The sequence below is a fragment of the Oncorhynchus kisutch genome, linkage group LG5 (assembly GCF_002021735.2).
Source record: "Oncorhynchus kisutch isolate 150728-3 linkage group LG5, Okis_V2, whole genome shotgun sequence".
Classification (NCBI taxonomy): domain Eukaryota; kingdom Metazoa; phylum Chordata; class Actinopteri; order Salmoniformes; family Salmonidae; genus Oncorhynchus; species Oncorhynchus kisutch.
Genome location: NC_034178.2, coordinates 5,276,247 through 5,294,752, shown reverse-complemented (window position 1 = coordinate 5,294,752; position 18,506 = coordinate 5,276,247). Strand labels below are relative to the sequence as shown.

At 44.2% G+C, this 18,506-nt stretch overlaps 1 protein-coding gene across 1 annotated transcript; it reads left to right on the top strand.

Moving 5' to 3' along the window:
- The first annotated feature begins 6,179 nt into the window (after nt 1-6,179).
- LOC109906862 (growth hormone secretagogue receptor type 1) lies at nt 6,180-10,430 on the top strand. Its single transcript, XM_031824222.1, has 2 exons — nt 6,180-7,242; nt 7,751-10,430. Exons 1-2 carry the CDS (start codon nt 6,402-6,404, stop codon nt 8,062-8,064), a joined length of 1,155 nt encoding a protein of 384 aa, XP_031680082.1. The 5' UTR covers nt 6,180-6,401; the 3' UTR covers nt 8,065-10,430.
- The last annotated feature ends 8,076 nt before the right edge of the window (nt 10,431-18,506 follow it).

Sequence of the window (18,506 nt, the reverse complement as noted above, 5' to 3'; positions counted from 1 at the left end):
GTCAAAAAACCCTCGTGCTCTACAGTTCCCGGCACCCCAGTGCACATGTGCATTTCCTATTAGGTGTAGTAACGTAACACTGCCGTAATGCATTACTGCTTAGTAACAGCACAGTAACTAATATAAACCGATGTAGATCCCAGATACTACAAGATAGAAGCTGTTTTTCAGTCTCTCGGTCCCAGCTTTGATGCACCTGTACTGACCTCGCCTTCTGGAAATTATATATTTCTGTAAAAAAAGGTCCAGAACGGCAGGCAGTCTAAGGGTCAGAGCAGGCAGGGGTCAATAATCCAGTGTGGTGTGGCAAGGTACAGAACGGCAGGCAGGCTCGGGGTCAGAGCATGTAGAATGGTCAAAACTGGGAAAAACTAGACAACAGGAACTAGAACAGACAGGAGCAAGGGGGAAAACTCAGGTAGGTTTCAAAACGAACTGGCAACAGACAAACAGAGAACACGGGTATAAATACACAGGATAATGGGGAAGATTGGAGATACCTGGAGGGGGGTGGATCCAAGCACAAAGACAGGTGAAACAGATCAGGGTGTGACAGGGTGAGAAAATAAAACAATTTAATCAATTTTGATTTCGGGCTGTAACACAACAAAATTTAGAATACGTTAAGGGGTATGAATACTTCCTCGTCTCCACCCCCTTCCAGGTGCCCATTTTCCCCATTATCCCCTGTGCATTTATACCTGCGTTTTCTGTTTGTCTGTTGCCAGTTCGTCTTGTCTCGTCAAGCCTACCAGCGTGTTTTTCCCCATACTCCTGTTGTCTCTAGTCCCTGTTTTCTTGTCCTTCCGGTCCCGACCTATTCTTCCTGTCCTGACCCCGAGCCTGCCTGCCGTGTCCTGTACCTATCGGACTCTGACCTGGTTTACAAACTTCTGCCTGTCCTGACCTTGAGCCTGCCTGCCACCCTGTACCTATCAGACTCAGACCTGGTTACGAACCTCTGCCTGTCCTCGACCTGCCCTTTTCCTGCCTCCTGTGGTTTTAATAAACTACTCTGTATATTGAACCTTCCGTCTCCTGTGTCTGCATCGGGGTCATATCCTGATTCGTGTTAGTACGAACTGGCCATGACTGACCCAGGAGACTCGGACCAGTTCCGCAGTACCGTCTCCTCCCAAGGAGCCATCATTGATAGACACAAGGAGTTACTTCAAGGTTTTATGGAAGGATTCCAGACCTTGGCGGATGCCATGACCGTGCCTTGAATACATGGCTGGAGCAATTGTGCAGATGGTCTGTTATGCAACCAGCCACGATGGTAACCTCCCAGTCCCTCAGTAACCCTGCTGTCAGAAGCGCGTCTCTACAGGCCAACCCGGCTTCCCATTCGACGCGTTCCTTCATGCTCATCAAGTCTAGTCAGGTACCTGTGGTATTGGGGTTTTCATGGCTCCAGCGACACAATCCCCTTATCAACTGGACTGCTGGTGCTATCATGGGCAGGAGCCCGTTCTACCACGCTCATTGCCTGAAGTTGTGGGCTCGGAAGAAGCCTCGGACCTCTCCGCCATTCCCGCGGAGTACCAGGACCTCCGGGAGGTTTTCAGCAAAGTTTTCAGCTCTGTTGGGTCCGGAGACCAAGGCTGTGGAAACGTACATCAATGACTTCCTGGCTGCAATGTGTACCCATCCTTCTGCCTCCCCCTCTGTGGAGAAGAGGGACAAAACCCGGTGCCCGTGAGTCGACTACCGGGCCTTAATGACATCACGGTTAAGAACTGCGGAACGCCTAACATCTGGTGAGGATACGGGAAGGTGACGGAGTGGAAGACAGCCTTTAACACAGCTAGCGGATACTACGAATACCTGGTGACCCCGTTCGGTTTGACCAACGCTCCTGCGGTGTTCCAAGCCCTGGTTAACAACGTTCTCCACAACATGTTGAACCGGTTCGTGTTCGTCTACCTTGACGACATCCTTGTCTTTTCCCGCTCAGCTCAAGAACACGTTCTCCACTTCTAACAAGTCCTCCAGCGTCTCCTGGAGAACCAGCTTTTTGTTAAAGCAGAAAAATACGAATTCCATCGCTCCACCATTTCCTTCCTAGGATACATCATCACTGCTGGTAATATGCAGATGGATCCCGGGAAGGTGAGAGCGGTGGTGGATTGGCCTCAACCCACTTCCAGAGTGCAGCTGCAACGCTTCCTGGGATTTTCCCATTTCTATCGCCATTTTATACTGGGTTACAGCACCCTGGCTTCCCCCCTTTCTGCACTCACCTCTCCCATGGTCCTGTTCACATGGTCCCCAGCTGCTGACCGGGTGTTCCTGGACCTAAAGCACTGCTTCACCACAGCTCCCATATTAATCCATCCGGACTGGTCCCATCAGTTCGTGGTGGAGGTCAATGCTTTGGACATGGGAGTGGGGGCTGTCCTGTCCCAACATTCTGCCCTGGGCCTAAAGCTGCATCCCTGCACCTCCTTTTCCCATTGTCTTAATGCCACAGAGAGGACTTATGATGTGGGAAATCGAGAACTGCTGTGGTGAAGATGGCATTGGAGGAGTGGAGGCACTGGTTAGAGGGGGCGGAACATCCATTCAATGTGTGGACGGATCACAAGAACACGGAATATCTCTGCACCGCCAATCGTCTCAACTCCAGGCAAGCTCGATTGGCCCTGCTTTTCACTCTGTTCAACTTTACCATCTCCTATTGCCCGGGGTCCAAGAATGTTAAGCTGGATGCGCTTTCACACCGCTATAGCCCCGCTGCTACACCCTCGGACCCCGAGACCATCCTTCCTACCTTGTGTCTAGCGGCTGCTCTTGTAACAGTACTCTTCTTACGTTGTGTACGACACGGAATTACAACATGTAGTACCAGTCATGTAGATTTATTCTGATAGGAACGGCACAAAATTGCACGTCATGCAATGCACGTCTCACCATCCAACTCTGCACTCACGCACGCTGGTTTGGTGCTTGTTCACTGGGACGACTCTAACTGGAACATCCCCCCTCGTAAGCAAGCTACGCAAACCAGCCAATAAGATGCCATGTTGAGTAGGTGAAGGCAAGACAAAATCAAACCAAAAACCCATTGGCTTAACAATAAAGTGGCAAGGGGAATCACCAATATAACCCTGCTACACTCCCCCCTACTGAATTCCACTTGCCAAGAAAAATAACAAAATACAAAACGGCACTGTGCAAACATACCAGATACAGAGACACTCAACATATGTGCAAAAAAATAAAAAAAATACAACTGTAACAGTACTTGCGTTGTGTACAATCAGTCATCGACACGGAACTCCAACATGTAGCACCAGTCAGGGGGAAGGGGGAATCACCAAGGGGAATCACCAATATAACCCTGCTACACTCTCATCTGGGGAATAGAGAACCAGGCCCGTGAGGGGGGACTGGCTAACCGGAAGTTTGTCCCAGATGCTGCCCTCTCCCCGGTCCTGGAATTGGGCTCATTCCTCCAAGCTTGCCTGCCACCCTGGCTCCCTTCAGACCCTGGCCTTTGTGTGACAACGCTTTTGGTAGCCTACCGTGGTTCCTGACGTCTCCGTGTTCGTCGCCGCCTGCACTGTCTGTGCTCAGAATAAGACTTCATGGCATGTTCTGGCTGGCCTCCTTCAACTTCCTGTCACTCACCGTCCCTGGTCACATTGATCCCTGGACTTCGTCACTGGTCTCCCTCCATCTGATAGCAACACCACTATCCTTACGCTGGTGGACAGGTTTTCAAAGCTGCCCATTTGATTCCCCTCCCCAAGCTATCCTCAGCCAAGGAGACGGCCCAGCTCATGGTGCAACACGTCTTCCGGATCCATGGACTTCTGGTGGACATGGTCTCCGACCGTGGTCCTCAGTTCTCGTCCTGGTTCTGGAAGGCGTCCTTCACACTCATTGGGTTGTCGGCCAGCCTGTCCTCTGGGTTTCTCCCCCAGTCTAAAGGCCATTCAGAGTGAGCTAATCAGGACGTGGAGACAACCCTTCGTTGCCTCGTCTCTGCCAACTCCACTACCTGGAGCCAGCAATTCGTGTGGGTGGAATACGCCTGCAACACCCTTCCCTCTTCAGCCACTGGTATCTCACCTTTCGAGTGTTTGATGGGTTATCAGCCCCCGCTCTTCCCTGAGCAAGAAGAAGAGGTCAGCATTACCTCGGCCCAGATGTTCGTCCGCCGCTGTCGCTGTACCTGGAAGAGAGCCCGGTCTGCTCTTCTCAAGACCACCTCCAGGTATCAACGACAGGCGGACTGCCACCGGACCCCGGCTCCCTGTTATCAGCTCGGCAAGAGGGTATGGCTATCCACCCGGGATCTGCCCCTGTGGGTGGAGTCCCCGTTTTATCGGCCCTTTTCACATCTCTAAGATTCTTAGCCCCTCTGCTGTTCGTCCCCCCTACGACTCATCTCGTCCTGCCATTTGTCTCTCTCTTGTTGTTTTAATAAACTACTCTGTGTATTGAACCTTCTGTCTCCTGTGTCTGCATCTGGGTCATATCCTGAGTTGTGTTAGTAAGGGACATACATAACAGTCGATAAGGGACGGTGGCTAGATATTTCCGGAGTGGCTCCTGCACACACACAGAAACACACACCTATCCACCCTACAAGTGAATATCTCCCTCCACCTGAGGTTGAATCTGCACATTGGTCTCCTCACTATATACACAGACTATATTGCGAGTGCATGTGTCGTGTGTATGTGTGTGTATCCATGTGTATGTGTGTGTGTGTGTGTGTGTGTGTGTGTGTGTGTGTGTGTGTGTGTGTGTGTGTGTGTGTATACATATGTGTGTGTTTATGACTGAGACTTTGACCTGAACGCTACACCACACCCTGTGAGAATGATGCTAGAGTAAGACACACATTACATTACACTTTACATTTTCACATTTGAGTAATTTCGCAGACGCTCTTATCCGGAGCGACATACAATCAATGCATTCAGCTAAATGAGTAAAGTAGTAAAACCACATATCACAATCATTGCTAGTCTTTGTTGGTTAATGTAGCTACTAGAGACAGAAAATTAGAAAAGTAATAGAAAGAAGTGAGACACACACATCCACACACACATACACACCCACACACATACACGCACACACATACACGCACACAGACTGAGTACCTGTTTCAGTGAAAAGTTGATGGGTCACTGACTTGCTGTGATCAGACCTCTGGACTTCTGTCATCTGAGGTGTCTTCTCTCTCTCTCTCTAAAATGTCCTGTATAGATAAACAGCACAGAGCAAAGGGCAGAGAAATAATCTACCCAATAACCTCCATCATAGATCATAATCTGGCCATACTGTTGGCCACACACAGAAACACACACGCACACAAACACGCACACACACGAACACACACACACCGGCTTTGCTTTAACCATTAGGTGGCGTGCTAGATCTAAGCTAGGGCTACCAGTAGGACCCCCTCCCTCTCTCTCTGCTGCCCTCCTTCACACTCTCTCTCCCTGTGTTTTTCAGTTGTGACAGTTGTTTCTGCTCCATTCAATTATGAGAAAAACTAGAGCATGTGCATGTATGTGAGGTGTGAATGTGCCATATTTAAAAACGTAGTTTTTTCTCTTTAGAGAATTCTCATCAAATCAGAGGAGGACATCGATCTATTGATCTTACATGGAGGCTCCAGAGAGAGAGAGAGAGAGAGAGAGAGAGAGAGAGAGAGAGAGAGAAATGTGGACTGCATTTCTGAAAGCATAATATTCAATGTCACAGACTCATAGAGGATGTTGATGTTGTTTGGATGTTTTTGTTGTTTACCCATTTCTCTTGGCTGAGTGGTTGGAGGAGCTTTCCAGAGTCACATCACAAAACCCTGACTGTGACTCACCTTCAGTCTAGGTTACCGTGTTTTCATCTGACGCATAAGAGCGCATGAAGGGGACAGAGCAAGAGAGAGGCACTTTTTGGAGGATGTTGTTTTAGAAGGTCGTCTTTTCTCGCTCATCATTTATCGATTTTAAAAATGTATCTATGTAATTTAGACCAATATATAGCCCTAACAATACCATAGGAACATGAATATCAGATCCTATTCATGTTTGTTTAATACTTTTGTACAATGCGCTCAACGGATGCTCGAGTATTATTTTCTTTCTTCAGACATGAATTTTAGCTTGTGATATATTTAATAACATTCAAAGGCTATACTTTATTTCTTACAAGTAAAATACTTTTGTAAATGGAAGACAAGATGGGAAGGTGTGTTTTATTGCTTCAGTGCAAGACTGTTCTAAAATAGAAGCGGACTAGGAGCTTAAAACCATAAGATCCTTTACGCATCACACACACACACGCACTCAATAAGAATAGAGGACATGCGGAGACAACTGGAGCGCGCCAGCCGCCCCAAGGAGAACCTCCAGCCGCGTGAATGACCCGCTGGCAGCATGCGCTCCTGGCCGAACCGAACTGACTGTATCTCTCCCGTTAACTGCAGCTGGGAGGAGAACTACTACTTTAACGGGAGCTACCGGGGTCCCGTGCCCCCCGAAAACCTCTTCCCCATCCCCGTTCTAATGGGAATCACCATCACCTGTGCTCTCCTGTTCCTGGCGGGAGTGACCGGAAATGTAATGACTATTCTGGTCGTGTCTAAGTACAGAGACATGAGAACAACCACTAACCTCTACTTATGTAGCATGGCTGTCTCAGACCTGTTGATATTCCTCTGTATGCCCCCTGATGTGTATCGGTTATGGAAGTACAGGCCATGGATATTTGGAGATACATTCTGTAAGCTGTTTCAGTTCGTTAGTGAGTGCTGCACTTATTCAACCATTTTGAATATAACGGCTCTGTCCGTGGAGCGGTACCTGGCCATCTGCTTCCCACTTCGCGCCAAACGCCTGGTCACCAAGCGACGCGTCCGTGCGCTCATCATCTTTCTCTGGCTCGTGTCGCTGTTGAGCGCGGGACCTGTCTTCGTTCTGGTGGGAGTGGAGCACGAGACTCGCCCAGCGGCGGGAAACTCTGTGACTGCTGGTGGGGCGGAAGGACAGACAGAGATAGACACTAGCGAGTGTAAACCCACTCAGTACGCGGTTGAATCTGGGCTTCTAGCCGCCATGGCGTTGGTTAGCTCTGTGTTTTTCTTCCTGCCGGTGTTTTGTTTGACTGTGGTGTACAGTTTGATTGGAAGAAGGTTGTGGAAGAGACGGAGAGAGAACAATATTGGAGCTAACGTAGCACACAGGGACAAGAGCAACAGACAGACCGTCAAGATGTTAGGTAGGGTGCAATACATGTTGCTCATATTCAAAACCATGTTTTAACCACGGCATAATTGATATGTTTATAATATTTTAAAAAGGCCACAGAATTGGAGACATTTAAAAAAGGAAACATATTGGTTCCGATACGAATTAAATCAATCAAACATTGTAACAAGACAAGGATAATGCAAATAATGTAGATATAACGTTAAGCTGTGTATACGTTTATACAGTCAGCACAGTAACCTAATAACCATGATAAGTCGTGTAAAGCTTTACCAAAGTAATTTAATTAGGCATAACAATAGTTTCCCCTCATACCCCTTTCTGCCATTTCTCTCTCTGAAAACTGATTACTGATATTTGTATTTCATGTTTTATGGTTGGAATACATTTTATGTGCCTCCCCTCCTCCCTCAATTCCCCCTTCCCACTCCCCCCTCTCTATTATTATTAGCATAAAAGGAGAAATCCAATATTACAAACATTTATTATCTTTCTCCCCTCTCCTTCTCTCTCTCCAGCTGTAGTGGTCTTTGCCTTCGTCCTGTGCTGGCTGCCTTTCCACTTGCATCGTTACCTTATGTCTCATTCCTCCGAGGGCTCCTCTCCTCTCTGGTCTCTCTTCACCCAGTACTGCTCCCTTGTTTCCACTGTCCTCTTCTATCTCTCGGCTGCCATCAACCCTGTCCTCTATAACACCATGTCTAGGAAGTACCGGTCAGCTGCTGCCCAACTGTTTGGTCTACAGGAGACTCAACCACCCAGAGGGAGAACAGCAAGCACTGTCAAAGGAGAGAGTTCACCTGCCTGGACAGAGTCCACTGTTAGCCTGTGACTAGCCAATTTGGAGGGTGAATGGGCGATAGATATATACTTATCTGATTTTGACATGTAGTTGTTGTGATCAAACTCTTCTTGTGTGTTTCTCATCAGTGACCACTGCTTTCCTTGGTTGATCAAACTCAAACAGGCACCATTATGGACCATCAAGGATTCATTGGTCTTCAATCCAAGAGAGCACCGGCTTATGCATAACGTCCATGGACGTTGATTATTGATTGAAATTTGGTCAGTCTGCCCTGCCCTTGCGTCAAACATATTAATTGAATTAGCCTCAAGGACTCTGAATAAGACTGTCGCTTTGATGTCACAAGTCGCCCGGCAAAGACAGACAAAGGCGTTTGAGAACATGTTTTATAAAATATTTATAAGGCGTTTCTGTCACCCAAAAAGAAGCACACCGTTAGCAACAAAAACTATTAAACAGTTCTTGAAACGGACACCTATGTGTTTTCTACAAATCACACATGCAACATACACACAAACCAAAATAGTTATTACGCTTGCCTTAACTGATATGTAAACTGTATTCTGGATGACAAAGAAAAGCACTGTAGACCTTGAATCACTTCTGTACTCTGAGAGAGAGGGACTGAAGTACTGTGTGTGTGTTTGTTTATGTTGAGTGATTGGGTGTGTTGGGGTATGTGTATTTATGGTGAGTGACGTCGTGTGTTGGTGTGTGTGTGTGATTATAGTGAGTGACTGTGTTGGTGTGTTTGGCAGTGTGTGTAGATATAGGTAACAGTGTTTTGCTATGATAGCATGTACAGTAGGCTAATTATACCGCCAGCCTTACTCTGTAAATAGCAGCTTAGTAACAGTTCAATCTGATTGGTATTAGTCTTGGCTTATCCTATAAGTACTTACAAAGCAGCCACTGCTTTGGACTCCAGAATTCTGACATGGCAACCAGGCCTCAGAGCATTTCATGTTATTCTGTATCAGAGACACTCCATTTAGTATAATATGTTACGTTTCATATGGTATGTATTAATTTGTGGATGTCCATCCATTTCATATGATATGTTATGAATTAGAATTCATATTATATGTTACAAATTTGCTAAACGTACAATATGTTATGAATCTGCAACACGAATCTGCAATATATACAATATGCTCTGAATTTGCAAAACATATGATACGTAACGAATTGTAGCTAGGTGGCTAATGTTAGCTAGGCTAGGGATTAAGGTTATGGTTACGTTTAGGAGTTAGGTTAAAAGGTTAGGGGAAGGGTTAGCTAAAAGGGTTAAGGTTAGGCTTATGAGAAGGGTTAGCTAAAATGCTAAGTAGTTGCATAGTACCTAAAAAGTAGTAAGTAGTTGAAAAGTGTGCTAAAGTTGTCCATCATGAACTCGCAACCTTTGGGTTACTAGACATCTGCATTATACACGTACTCATCATCCTACAGTGCATTTGGAAAGTATTCAGACCCCTTGACTTTTTCCACATTTTGTTACATTACAGCCTTATTCTAAAATTGATTAAATTGTTTGTTTTTTCATCATCAATCTACACACAATACCTAATAATGACAAAGCAAAAGCAGGTTTTTAGAATGGTTTGCTAATTTATTACAAATAAAAAACTAAAATATCACATTTCCATAAGTATTCAGAACCTTTACTCAGTACTCAGTACCATTTGCTCAGTACGTCCTCCAGACGTGACTCTTGGCATTCAGGCCAAAGAGTTCAATCTTGGTTTCATCAGACCAGAGAATCTTTTTTCTCATGGTCTGAGAGTCCTTTAGGTGCCTTTTGGCAAACTCCAAGCGGGCTGTCATGTGCAATTTACTGAGGAGTGACTTTTTTGGGGGGAAAAAGTCAAGGGAACTGAATATTTTCTGAATGCACTGTATTTCATTTTTATCTTGAGTAACCATCTGTCTTATGTAACCATACAAAACTTAACATATCATACTAATTTGAGTGTCCCATATTTTCATTGACAATGTTACGTCTAGTCTATGAGACCAGGCTGGGTATGGACTTAAAGACTACAAGTAAGGACTGCAGAACCAATCTGCAAACTAATCCACAAACATCGCCTGGAAAAATACTTAAAACATGGAAATGCAACTACAGACATGGCGCTTCAGCCCAAATTAATGCAACGCTTAACTATGTATCCATGTTTGTACCGCTATAATAATCTGTACTATGCCTTTACAAACTATAACGGAACAAAACACTGTATGTATTTTAATATTGATCCATATCATCAGGTTGCCAACTTGGTCTGAACTCATTCCGGGAGATAAAAATGATTCAACATTGTTTACGTGTCATTTTTAAAATTTCAGACATAGGTAGTTTAACTCCGTCATGACTGAGAAGTGCACACATGGGTAGCCTACAAACACACAGATTTCATCCTCACCTCTCCCCCATCTTCTCCTCCTCTCTTATTTCCCCTCCTCTACTTTCCTCTCGTCTCAGTGCCTCAGTGCCTCGTCTCAAGGGTCGTCACTAGTTCTCACAGCCATAATTATGGCTACACCCCGCCTATTTCTACAATTTCTCTTCTTAAAATATAATTTTAAGCATAACTCTAACCTTTACCACACTGCTAACCTTATGCCTAACCCTAACCTTAATTTAAGACTGAAAAGTACACTTTTGTGTTCATGAATTCTACGACAAGACAATTTTGACATTGTGGTTGTGGTAACAAGTGACAACCATCTTCAAGTTAGGTTCAAAGGACCCTTCTGTCACATCTGAGGCTTTCTGAGTTGCCTGATCAAAAAGTCCTATAAGACAGAGTAAGGACAGGAGGAAAGAGGGAATGAAAGAGGTCAGAGAGAGAAAAGAGGGATGGAAAGAGGAAGAAGCTAAGTGAGAAAGACATTGATGGTGGTACATAGAATATGAGGAGTGGAGAAATGAATGAATGAGGTAAGGATGAGTCAGAGAGAGAGGAACTTGGAAGTAAAGAGAGCACTTGAGAAAAGATTGATTCAGAAATTATAGATATAGAAAGAGTCAATGAGTTACACTGCATCACTTGTGAGATGCAGTGTGTGTGTCTCAGAGACTGGAGGAAGAATTTTATTTATGTGATTTAATGCCTCCTGTTATCCAGTGAGATGCTATCGAGGCCGCTTGGGAATAAATCAGAAGCTATTGCTGGACACAGGCTGGTGCACACACACACTCAAACAAACACACACTGAGAGACGGAGGGGAGCGAGAGAGGGAGAGACAGAACGTGAGAGGAAGGCTGAGAGAGAAGAGAAAGGTAAAGAGAGATAGAAAGACAAAGAGATTGAGAGAGGATCGATGGCAATGTTCCTGCACAAATCAGTGTGTCGAAGAAGAGGCTGCATGTGCTTTTGTGCATCTCTTCTCCGCTGCTCTCTTCTCCAGACACACGGTTCAGCCAGGGTTATAGTGGCCATTAAATAGGAGATTCTCCCTAAAACTGAATGTGAAGGTTGCATATTTTCACAGCGTCGGCTGGATTATAGATGTGATTCATGTCTGGCTGTACCTCAAATGATACCTTATTCCCTACAGTACCTTCGGAAAGTATTCAGACCCCTTGACTTTTTTCCAAATTTTGTTAGGTTACAGCCTTATCCTAAAATTGATTTAATTGTAATTTTTTCCCCTCTTCAATCTACACACAATACCCCATAATGACAAAGCAAATTTTTTTTTTTTAGGAATGTTAGCTAATTTATTAAATAAATAACTGAAATATCACGTTTACATAACTATTCAGACCCTTTACTCAGTACTTTGTTTAAGCATCTTTGGCAGTGATTACAGCCTCGAGTCTTCTTGGGTATGACGCTACAAGCTTGGCACACCTGTATTTGGTTTCTGCCATTCTTCTCTGCAGATCCTCTCAAGCTCTGTCATGTCGGATGGGGAGCGTCACTGCACAGCTATTTTCAGGTCTCTCCAGAGATGGTTCAAGTCCGGGCTCTGGCTGTGCCACTCAAGGACATTCAGAGTCTTGTCCCGAAGCCACTTGTGTTGTCTTTGCTGTGTGCTTAAGGTCGTTTTCCTGTTGGTAGGTGAACCTCTGTAGCAGGTTTTCATCAAGGATCTCTCTGTACTTTGCTCTGTTCATCTTTGCCTCGATCCTGACTAGTCTCCCAATCTCTGCCACTGAAAAACATCCCCACAGCATGATGCTGCCACCAAATCAAATGTATGTATATAGCCCTTCGTACATCAGCTGATATCTCAAAGTTCTGTTCAGAAACCCAGCCTAAAACCCCAAACAGCAAGCAATGCAGGTGTTGAAGCACGTTGGCTAGGAAAAATTCCCTAGAAAGGCCAAAACCTAGGAAGAAACCTAGAGAGGAACCAGGCTATGAGGGGTGGCCAGTTCTCTTCTGGCTGTGCTGGGTGGAGATTATAACAGAACATGGCCAAGATGTTCAAATGTTCATAAATGACCAGCATGGTCAAATAATAGGTCTGGGACAGGTAGCACGGTGAACAGGTCAGGATTCCATAGCCGCAGGCAGAACAGTTGAAACTGGAGCAGCAGCACGGCCAGGTGGACTGGGGACAGCAAGGAGTCATCATGTCAGGTAGTCCTGAGGCATGGTCCTAGGGCTCAGGTCCTCAGAGAGAGAGAAAGAAAGAGAGAATTAGAGAGAGCATACTTAAATTCACACAGGACACCGGATAAGACAGGAGAAGTACTCCAGATATAACAAACTGACCCTAGCCCCCTGACAAAAACTACTGCAGCATAAACACTGGAGGCTGAGACAGGAGGGGTCAGGAGACACTGTGGCCCCATCCGATGACACCCCCGGACAGGGCCAAACAGGAAGGATATAACCCCACCCACTTTGCCAAAGCACAGCCCCCACACCACTAGAGGGATATCTTCAACCACCAACTTACCAAAGATCTCTGCCACGGCACAACCCAAGGGGGGGCGCCAACCCAGACAGGAAGATCACATCAGTGACTCAACCCACTCAAGTGACGGCATGAAAGAGCACCAGTAAGCCAGTGACTCAGCCCTTGTAATAGGGTTAGAGGCAGAGAATCCCAGTGGAAAGATGGGAACCAGCCAGGCAGAGACAGCAAGGGTGGTTCGTTGCTCCAGAGCCTTTCCGTTTACCTTCACACTCCTGAGCCAGACTACACTCACAAGGTACAAGGAGCTGACAAGATACAAATCTGTCGTTCTGCCCCTGAACAGGCAGTTATACCACTGTTCCTAGGCAGTCATTGAAAATAAGAATTTGTTCTTAACTGACTTGCCTAGTAAAATAAAGGTAAAATTAAGATAAAAAATATGACCCACTGAAGAGATGATAATTCAGTATAGACAAAGGTTGAGACCGAGTTTGCGTCTCTCACATGGGTAGGCAGACCATTCCATAAAAATGGAGCTCTATAGGAGAAAGCCCTGCCTCCAGCTGTTTGCTTAGAAATTCTAGGGACAATTAGGAGGCCTGCGTCTTGTGACCGTAGCGTAGGTGTAGGTATGTACGGCAGCACCAAATCAGAGAGATAGGTAGGAGAAAGCCCATGTAATGCTTTGTAGGTTAGCAGGAAAAACTTGAAATCAGCCCTTGCCTCGACAGGAAGCCAGTTTAGGGAGGCTAGCACTGGAGTAATATGATCAAATTTTTTGGTTCTAGTCAGGATTCTAGCAGCCGTGTTTAGCACTAATTGAAGTTTATTTAGTGCTTTATCCAGGTAGCCGGAAAGTAGAGCATTGCAGTAGTCTAACCTAGAAGTAATAAAAGCATGGATACATTTTTCTGCATCATTTTTGGACAGAAAGTTTCAGATTTTTGCAATGTTACGTAGATGGAAAAAAGCTGTCCTTGAAACAGTCTTGATATGTTCGTCAAAAGAGAGATCAGGGTCCAGAGTAACGCCGAGGTCCTTCACAGTTTTATTTGAGACGACTGTACAACCATTAAGATTAATTGTCAGATTCAACAGAAGATCTGGACCTAGAACAAGCATCTCTGTTTTGTCCGAGTTTAAAAGTTTTCAGCCAGTTTCATCAGACAGAAAATGTTGTTTCTCATGGTCTGAGTCTTTAGGTGCCTTTTGGCAAACTCCAAGCAGGCTTTCATGTGCCTTTAACTGAGGAGTGGCTTCTGTCAGACGGCCAACTCTAGGAAGAGTCTTGGTGGTTCCAAACTTCATCCATTTAAGAATGGAGGCCACTGTGTTCTTGGGGACCGTCAATGTTGCAGAAATGTTTTGGTACCCTTCCCCAGATCTGTGCCTTGACACAATCCTGTCTCGGCGCTCTATGGACAATTCCTTCAACCTCATGGCTTGGTTTTATCTCTGACATCACTGTCAACTGTGGGACCTTATATAGACAGGTCTGTGTCTTTCCAAATCATGTCCAATCAATTGAATTTACCACAGGTGGACTGCAATCAAGTTGTAGAAACATCTCAAGGATGATCAATGGAAACAGGAGGCACCTGAGCAAAAATTTGAGTCTCATAGCAAAGGGTATTAATACTTATATAAATAAGTAATAAATATTTCAGTTTTTATATTTAATAAATTAGCAAACATTTCTAAAAACCAGTTTTCGCTTTGACATTATGGGGTATTGTGTAGATTGCTGAGGATTTTCTATTTATTTAATCAATTTTAGAATAAGGCTGTAACGTAACAAAATGTGGAAAAAGTCAAGTCGTCTGAATACTTTCCGAAGGCACTATATATCGTGCACTACAGTGACCAGAGCCAAATGACACTATTCCTTATTCAGAGAGTGTTGTGACGACAGTGATAAATACCAGTCCCCTGTTGAGTCTGACTGCCTGACTATCTCATCATCACAAACACTCCTCCATGCACACACGGCACACAAGCAAGCACATTGAGAGGCACCAGGTCAGTCACAGTGCTGGGCCCCTAGAGCAGTTTTGCTGCCTGGCAAAGGGACCAACTGCAAGAAATGGCACATGGGATCTAACCAACCACAATGTGGTTGCTCCCCGGGGGCGCAGCGGTCTAAGTGCAAGAGGTGTCACTGCAGTCCCTGGTTCAAATCTAGGCTGCATCACATCCGGCTGTGACTGTCCCATAGGGCAGTGAACAATTGGCCCAGCGTCATCTGGGATAGGCTGTCATTGTAAATAAGAATTTGTTCTTAACTGACTTGCCTAGTTAAAAATACATGTATTTTTCCTACCACCACAAAGCATATCATATAACCACTGTATGAACAGGAAATCAAACAATAAACTATGACACACAAAACAAGAGGTTTCAGTCAAGGTCAGAAAAAATGAAACATTTATTGGGCATAAATATATTATATAACACAGGCTACCGATACAGTTAAGTCTTACATACAGAGGGTAGTATTTGCAAAATCTATACATTAAATTGATATGGCGGTTTATTTTATATAATGCATTTGAAATAGTCTAACATTAACAATACAAAGTAGTAGAAATGTATGCAATTTTTTTTCCTTTCAAATCGTAGCCCATGACAACACTGGAATGTTTGTTTTGGTAAGTGTGAGGTACAAATATGTTGTTGTTTTGGTTTCAGACTATTTTTTTTTATTAATACATACAAGTCTTCATACATTAATCTGGGTCTGTTACCCATTCAATCTCTAATCTCTCATATTCAAATTCCATATTTTCAGTTTCAATTTGTTTTACTATTAATCAGACTAAAAAAAGTAACCAATCAGAAGGCACAGTTGCTGGGCAGAAGTATCTGTTTTGTTCAGGACCCACTAGGTGAGCAGGACCAGAAGGGTCTAAAGATTTTCCTAAATACAAATCTTACAGGGTGTACCCTGCTCACACTGACAAATAGCCACTGGGCCAAGCCCTGGAAAAACTAGCCAAAAGCCTTTAGGAAACATATTATTGGTGATATCACAGGCCTAACATTGGCCTACCATTATCCTAACCTTAGCCTATAACATTAGGCATTATTAGGGAGTATGGACAGGAGTATTTCATGACCATATGTCCTAACCATCCTGGTCAATTCACATGGTCAGGGAAAACTCCTGTCCCTAGACATGAGGAATTACTTGGCTGTAAAAGGCTTGGGGGAGATTTAACACATCAGGAACAATTTGGCTGTAAAAGGCTTGGGGGAGATTTAACACATCAGGAACGATTTGGCTGTGAAAGGCTTGGGGGAGATTTAACACATCAGGAACGATTTGGCTGTAAAAGGCTTGGGGGAGATTTAACACATCAGGAACGATTTGGCTGTAAAAGGCTTGGGGGAGATTTAACACATCAGGAACGATTTGGCTGTAAAAGGCTTGGGGGAGATTTAACACATCAGGAACGATTTGGCTGTGAAAGGCTTGGGGGAGATTTAACACATCAGGAACGATTTGGCTGTGAAAGGCTTGGGGGAGATTCAATACAACTTCAGGAATGATTTGGCTGTAAAAGGCTTGGGGGAGAGTTAACACAACAGGACATATCAACAGTCTTTTTTCTAACTAAGACAGGTGGACAGGAAAGATGGACATAACATGACAAAGTCACGTCAGATGACAGAGTAACGCTGTATGACACAGCAACACCAAATGACCCAACATTGCCAGACGACTCAGTCACAACAATGACGTAGTCAAAACTCCAGACGACATGGTAATGCCAATGTAACAGAGTGCCCGGCGGGCAGCTGTGGGTGTCTGGTATCAAAACAAGAAGATGTCTGATGAAAAGCATCACGGTTCTCGCAGGACAGACACTTACTCTGTGGGCTAAGGGTCTACCGCTTTAAAAGTGCTCCATATAATCTGTTAGTTGTACTTGCCTCATTTTAGCGTCAATACTACATCTCTTATACGTATAATAACTCTGCACTGACTATCAATTCTAAGCAAAAACACTGGACACAAAATAATCACTAAGGCTCTTTATACGACGACAAGCTGGGAAAAGTATTCCTCATCCTCATCGGTCTGACTGACATCCCGATTTGATTGTTGTAGTCTTTTTGACCTTTTTCAGTGTGAAATCAGCGTGTTAAAACTCAATAAAGGGGTAGTATATTTAACAACAGAACATTTAATACATTTAGCTTCACAAAAAAAATCAACATAAAAACAAAAATATGAAAGAAGCGTAAATCACAGATCAAGTTATGTCTTTCCTTTTTGAGAGGATAATAATGTGACAGGAATAATAATGCTGTGTGGTCACAGAGGGAACATCAAGGAACCCTTGAGAACGTAGATTACATTGAAAGGAACGTGTGTGTGTCACACACACACACACACACACACAAAGTAAAATGGTATGACACAAGCCTCGACTTTGGCAGAAAGAAACCAAACAGATATGATATCAAACACGTCTTAATCTATAACATTAGGCAGTATAAACGACAAATTAAGGCAACTATTGTTCTGACTCCCCGAGACACCACACACCTTCCCACTGAGGGGGCACTGTACATCGTCCCAAGACTGTGTTAGCCCCTGAAACTAAAGCCTAGGGCATTAGCCATGCGGAGCTAACCTGAGTCTTCAAGTCTCGTCATACTGTCTGAATAATGGAAACTCTTACAGAATCCCGGCTCAAACGGTAGAATTAAAGTCAGTACCGCCACCTTCTGCCGTCCTCTTCAAGCACTGGTTACAGTAACTGTAAAGAGTACCTTCATACCTTATTTCACCTTCAGAGTACCTTCATACCTCATTTCACCTTCATAAACTCTCCAGAAAAAAAAGCTGCTACCTAGAGCATATAAGGGTTCTTCGACTGTCCCCATTGGAGGGTTCTACGTGGAACCCAAAAGAGTTCTCCTATGGGGACAGCCGAAGAACCCTTTTGGAACCCTTTTTTTCTAAGAGTGTACATTATTTAACCACCAGTGCCCCCTCAGAGTTGTACGTTACGTCATGCCTGTGCTTAAATCCCAATACAGACGCCAACATAACCTTAAAAACAGAAAAGGTAACGTTTCTGAAGACACTCTGTGTGTTCTCTCCAGCTGTCTAAAATCTTTACCAATATAACCTGGCTAACGGTTTGCTACATCTCTTAATGCATACAGAAAACCACACAGGCTGGTCATAACCGTGAAATCATGACAGAACAATTCTAAAGCCACCATTATTGGTGTTATGACGTGACGGTCACGTGGCTATGGATAAGAGCCAGTTCTGTGTGTCAGAGAGGAGATGACAAGGACAGACATTTGGTTACCATGTTAAAAACGGCACTGATACAGACATACAGAATAATGAAACAACTACAGGTTTTCCCAACAACTGTAAGAGTATAAATGAGATATGTAATTGGCTACTGAGAGTACGAAATGCTGGCCTTAAATCAAACATCTAAAATAACATCCAATAAAAACTGAAACATGATCATAATAACAATATAACATGCTATGAGAGAAAAAACAAATTAGTACATTTATAACTACACTTACATTTGTCTCTTAATTTTTTATTTTTTAAACAATA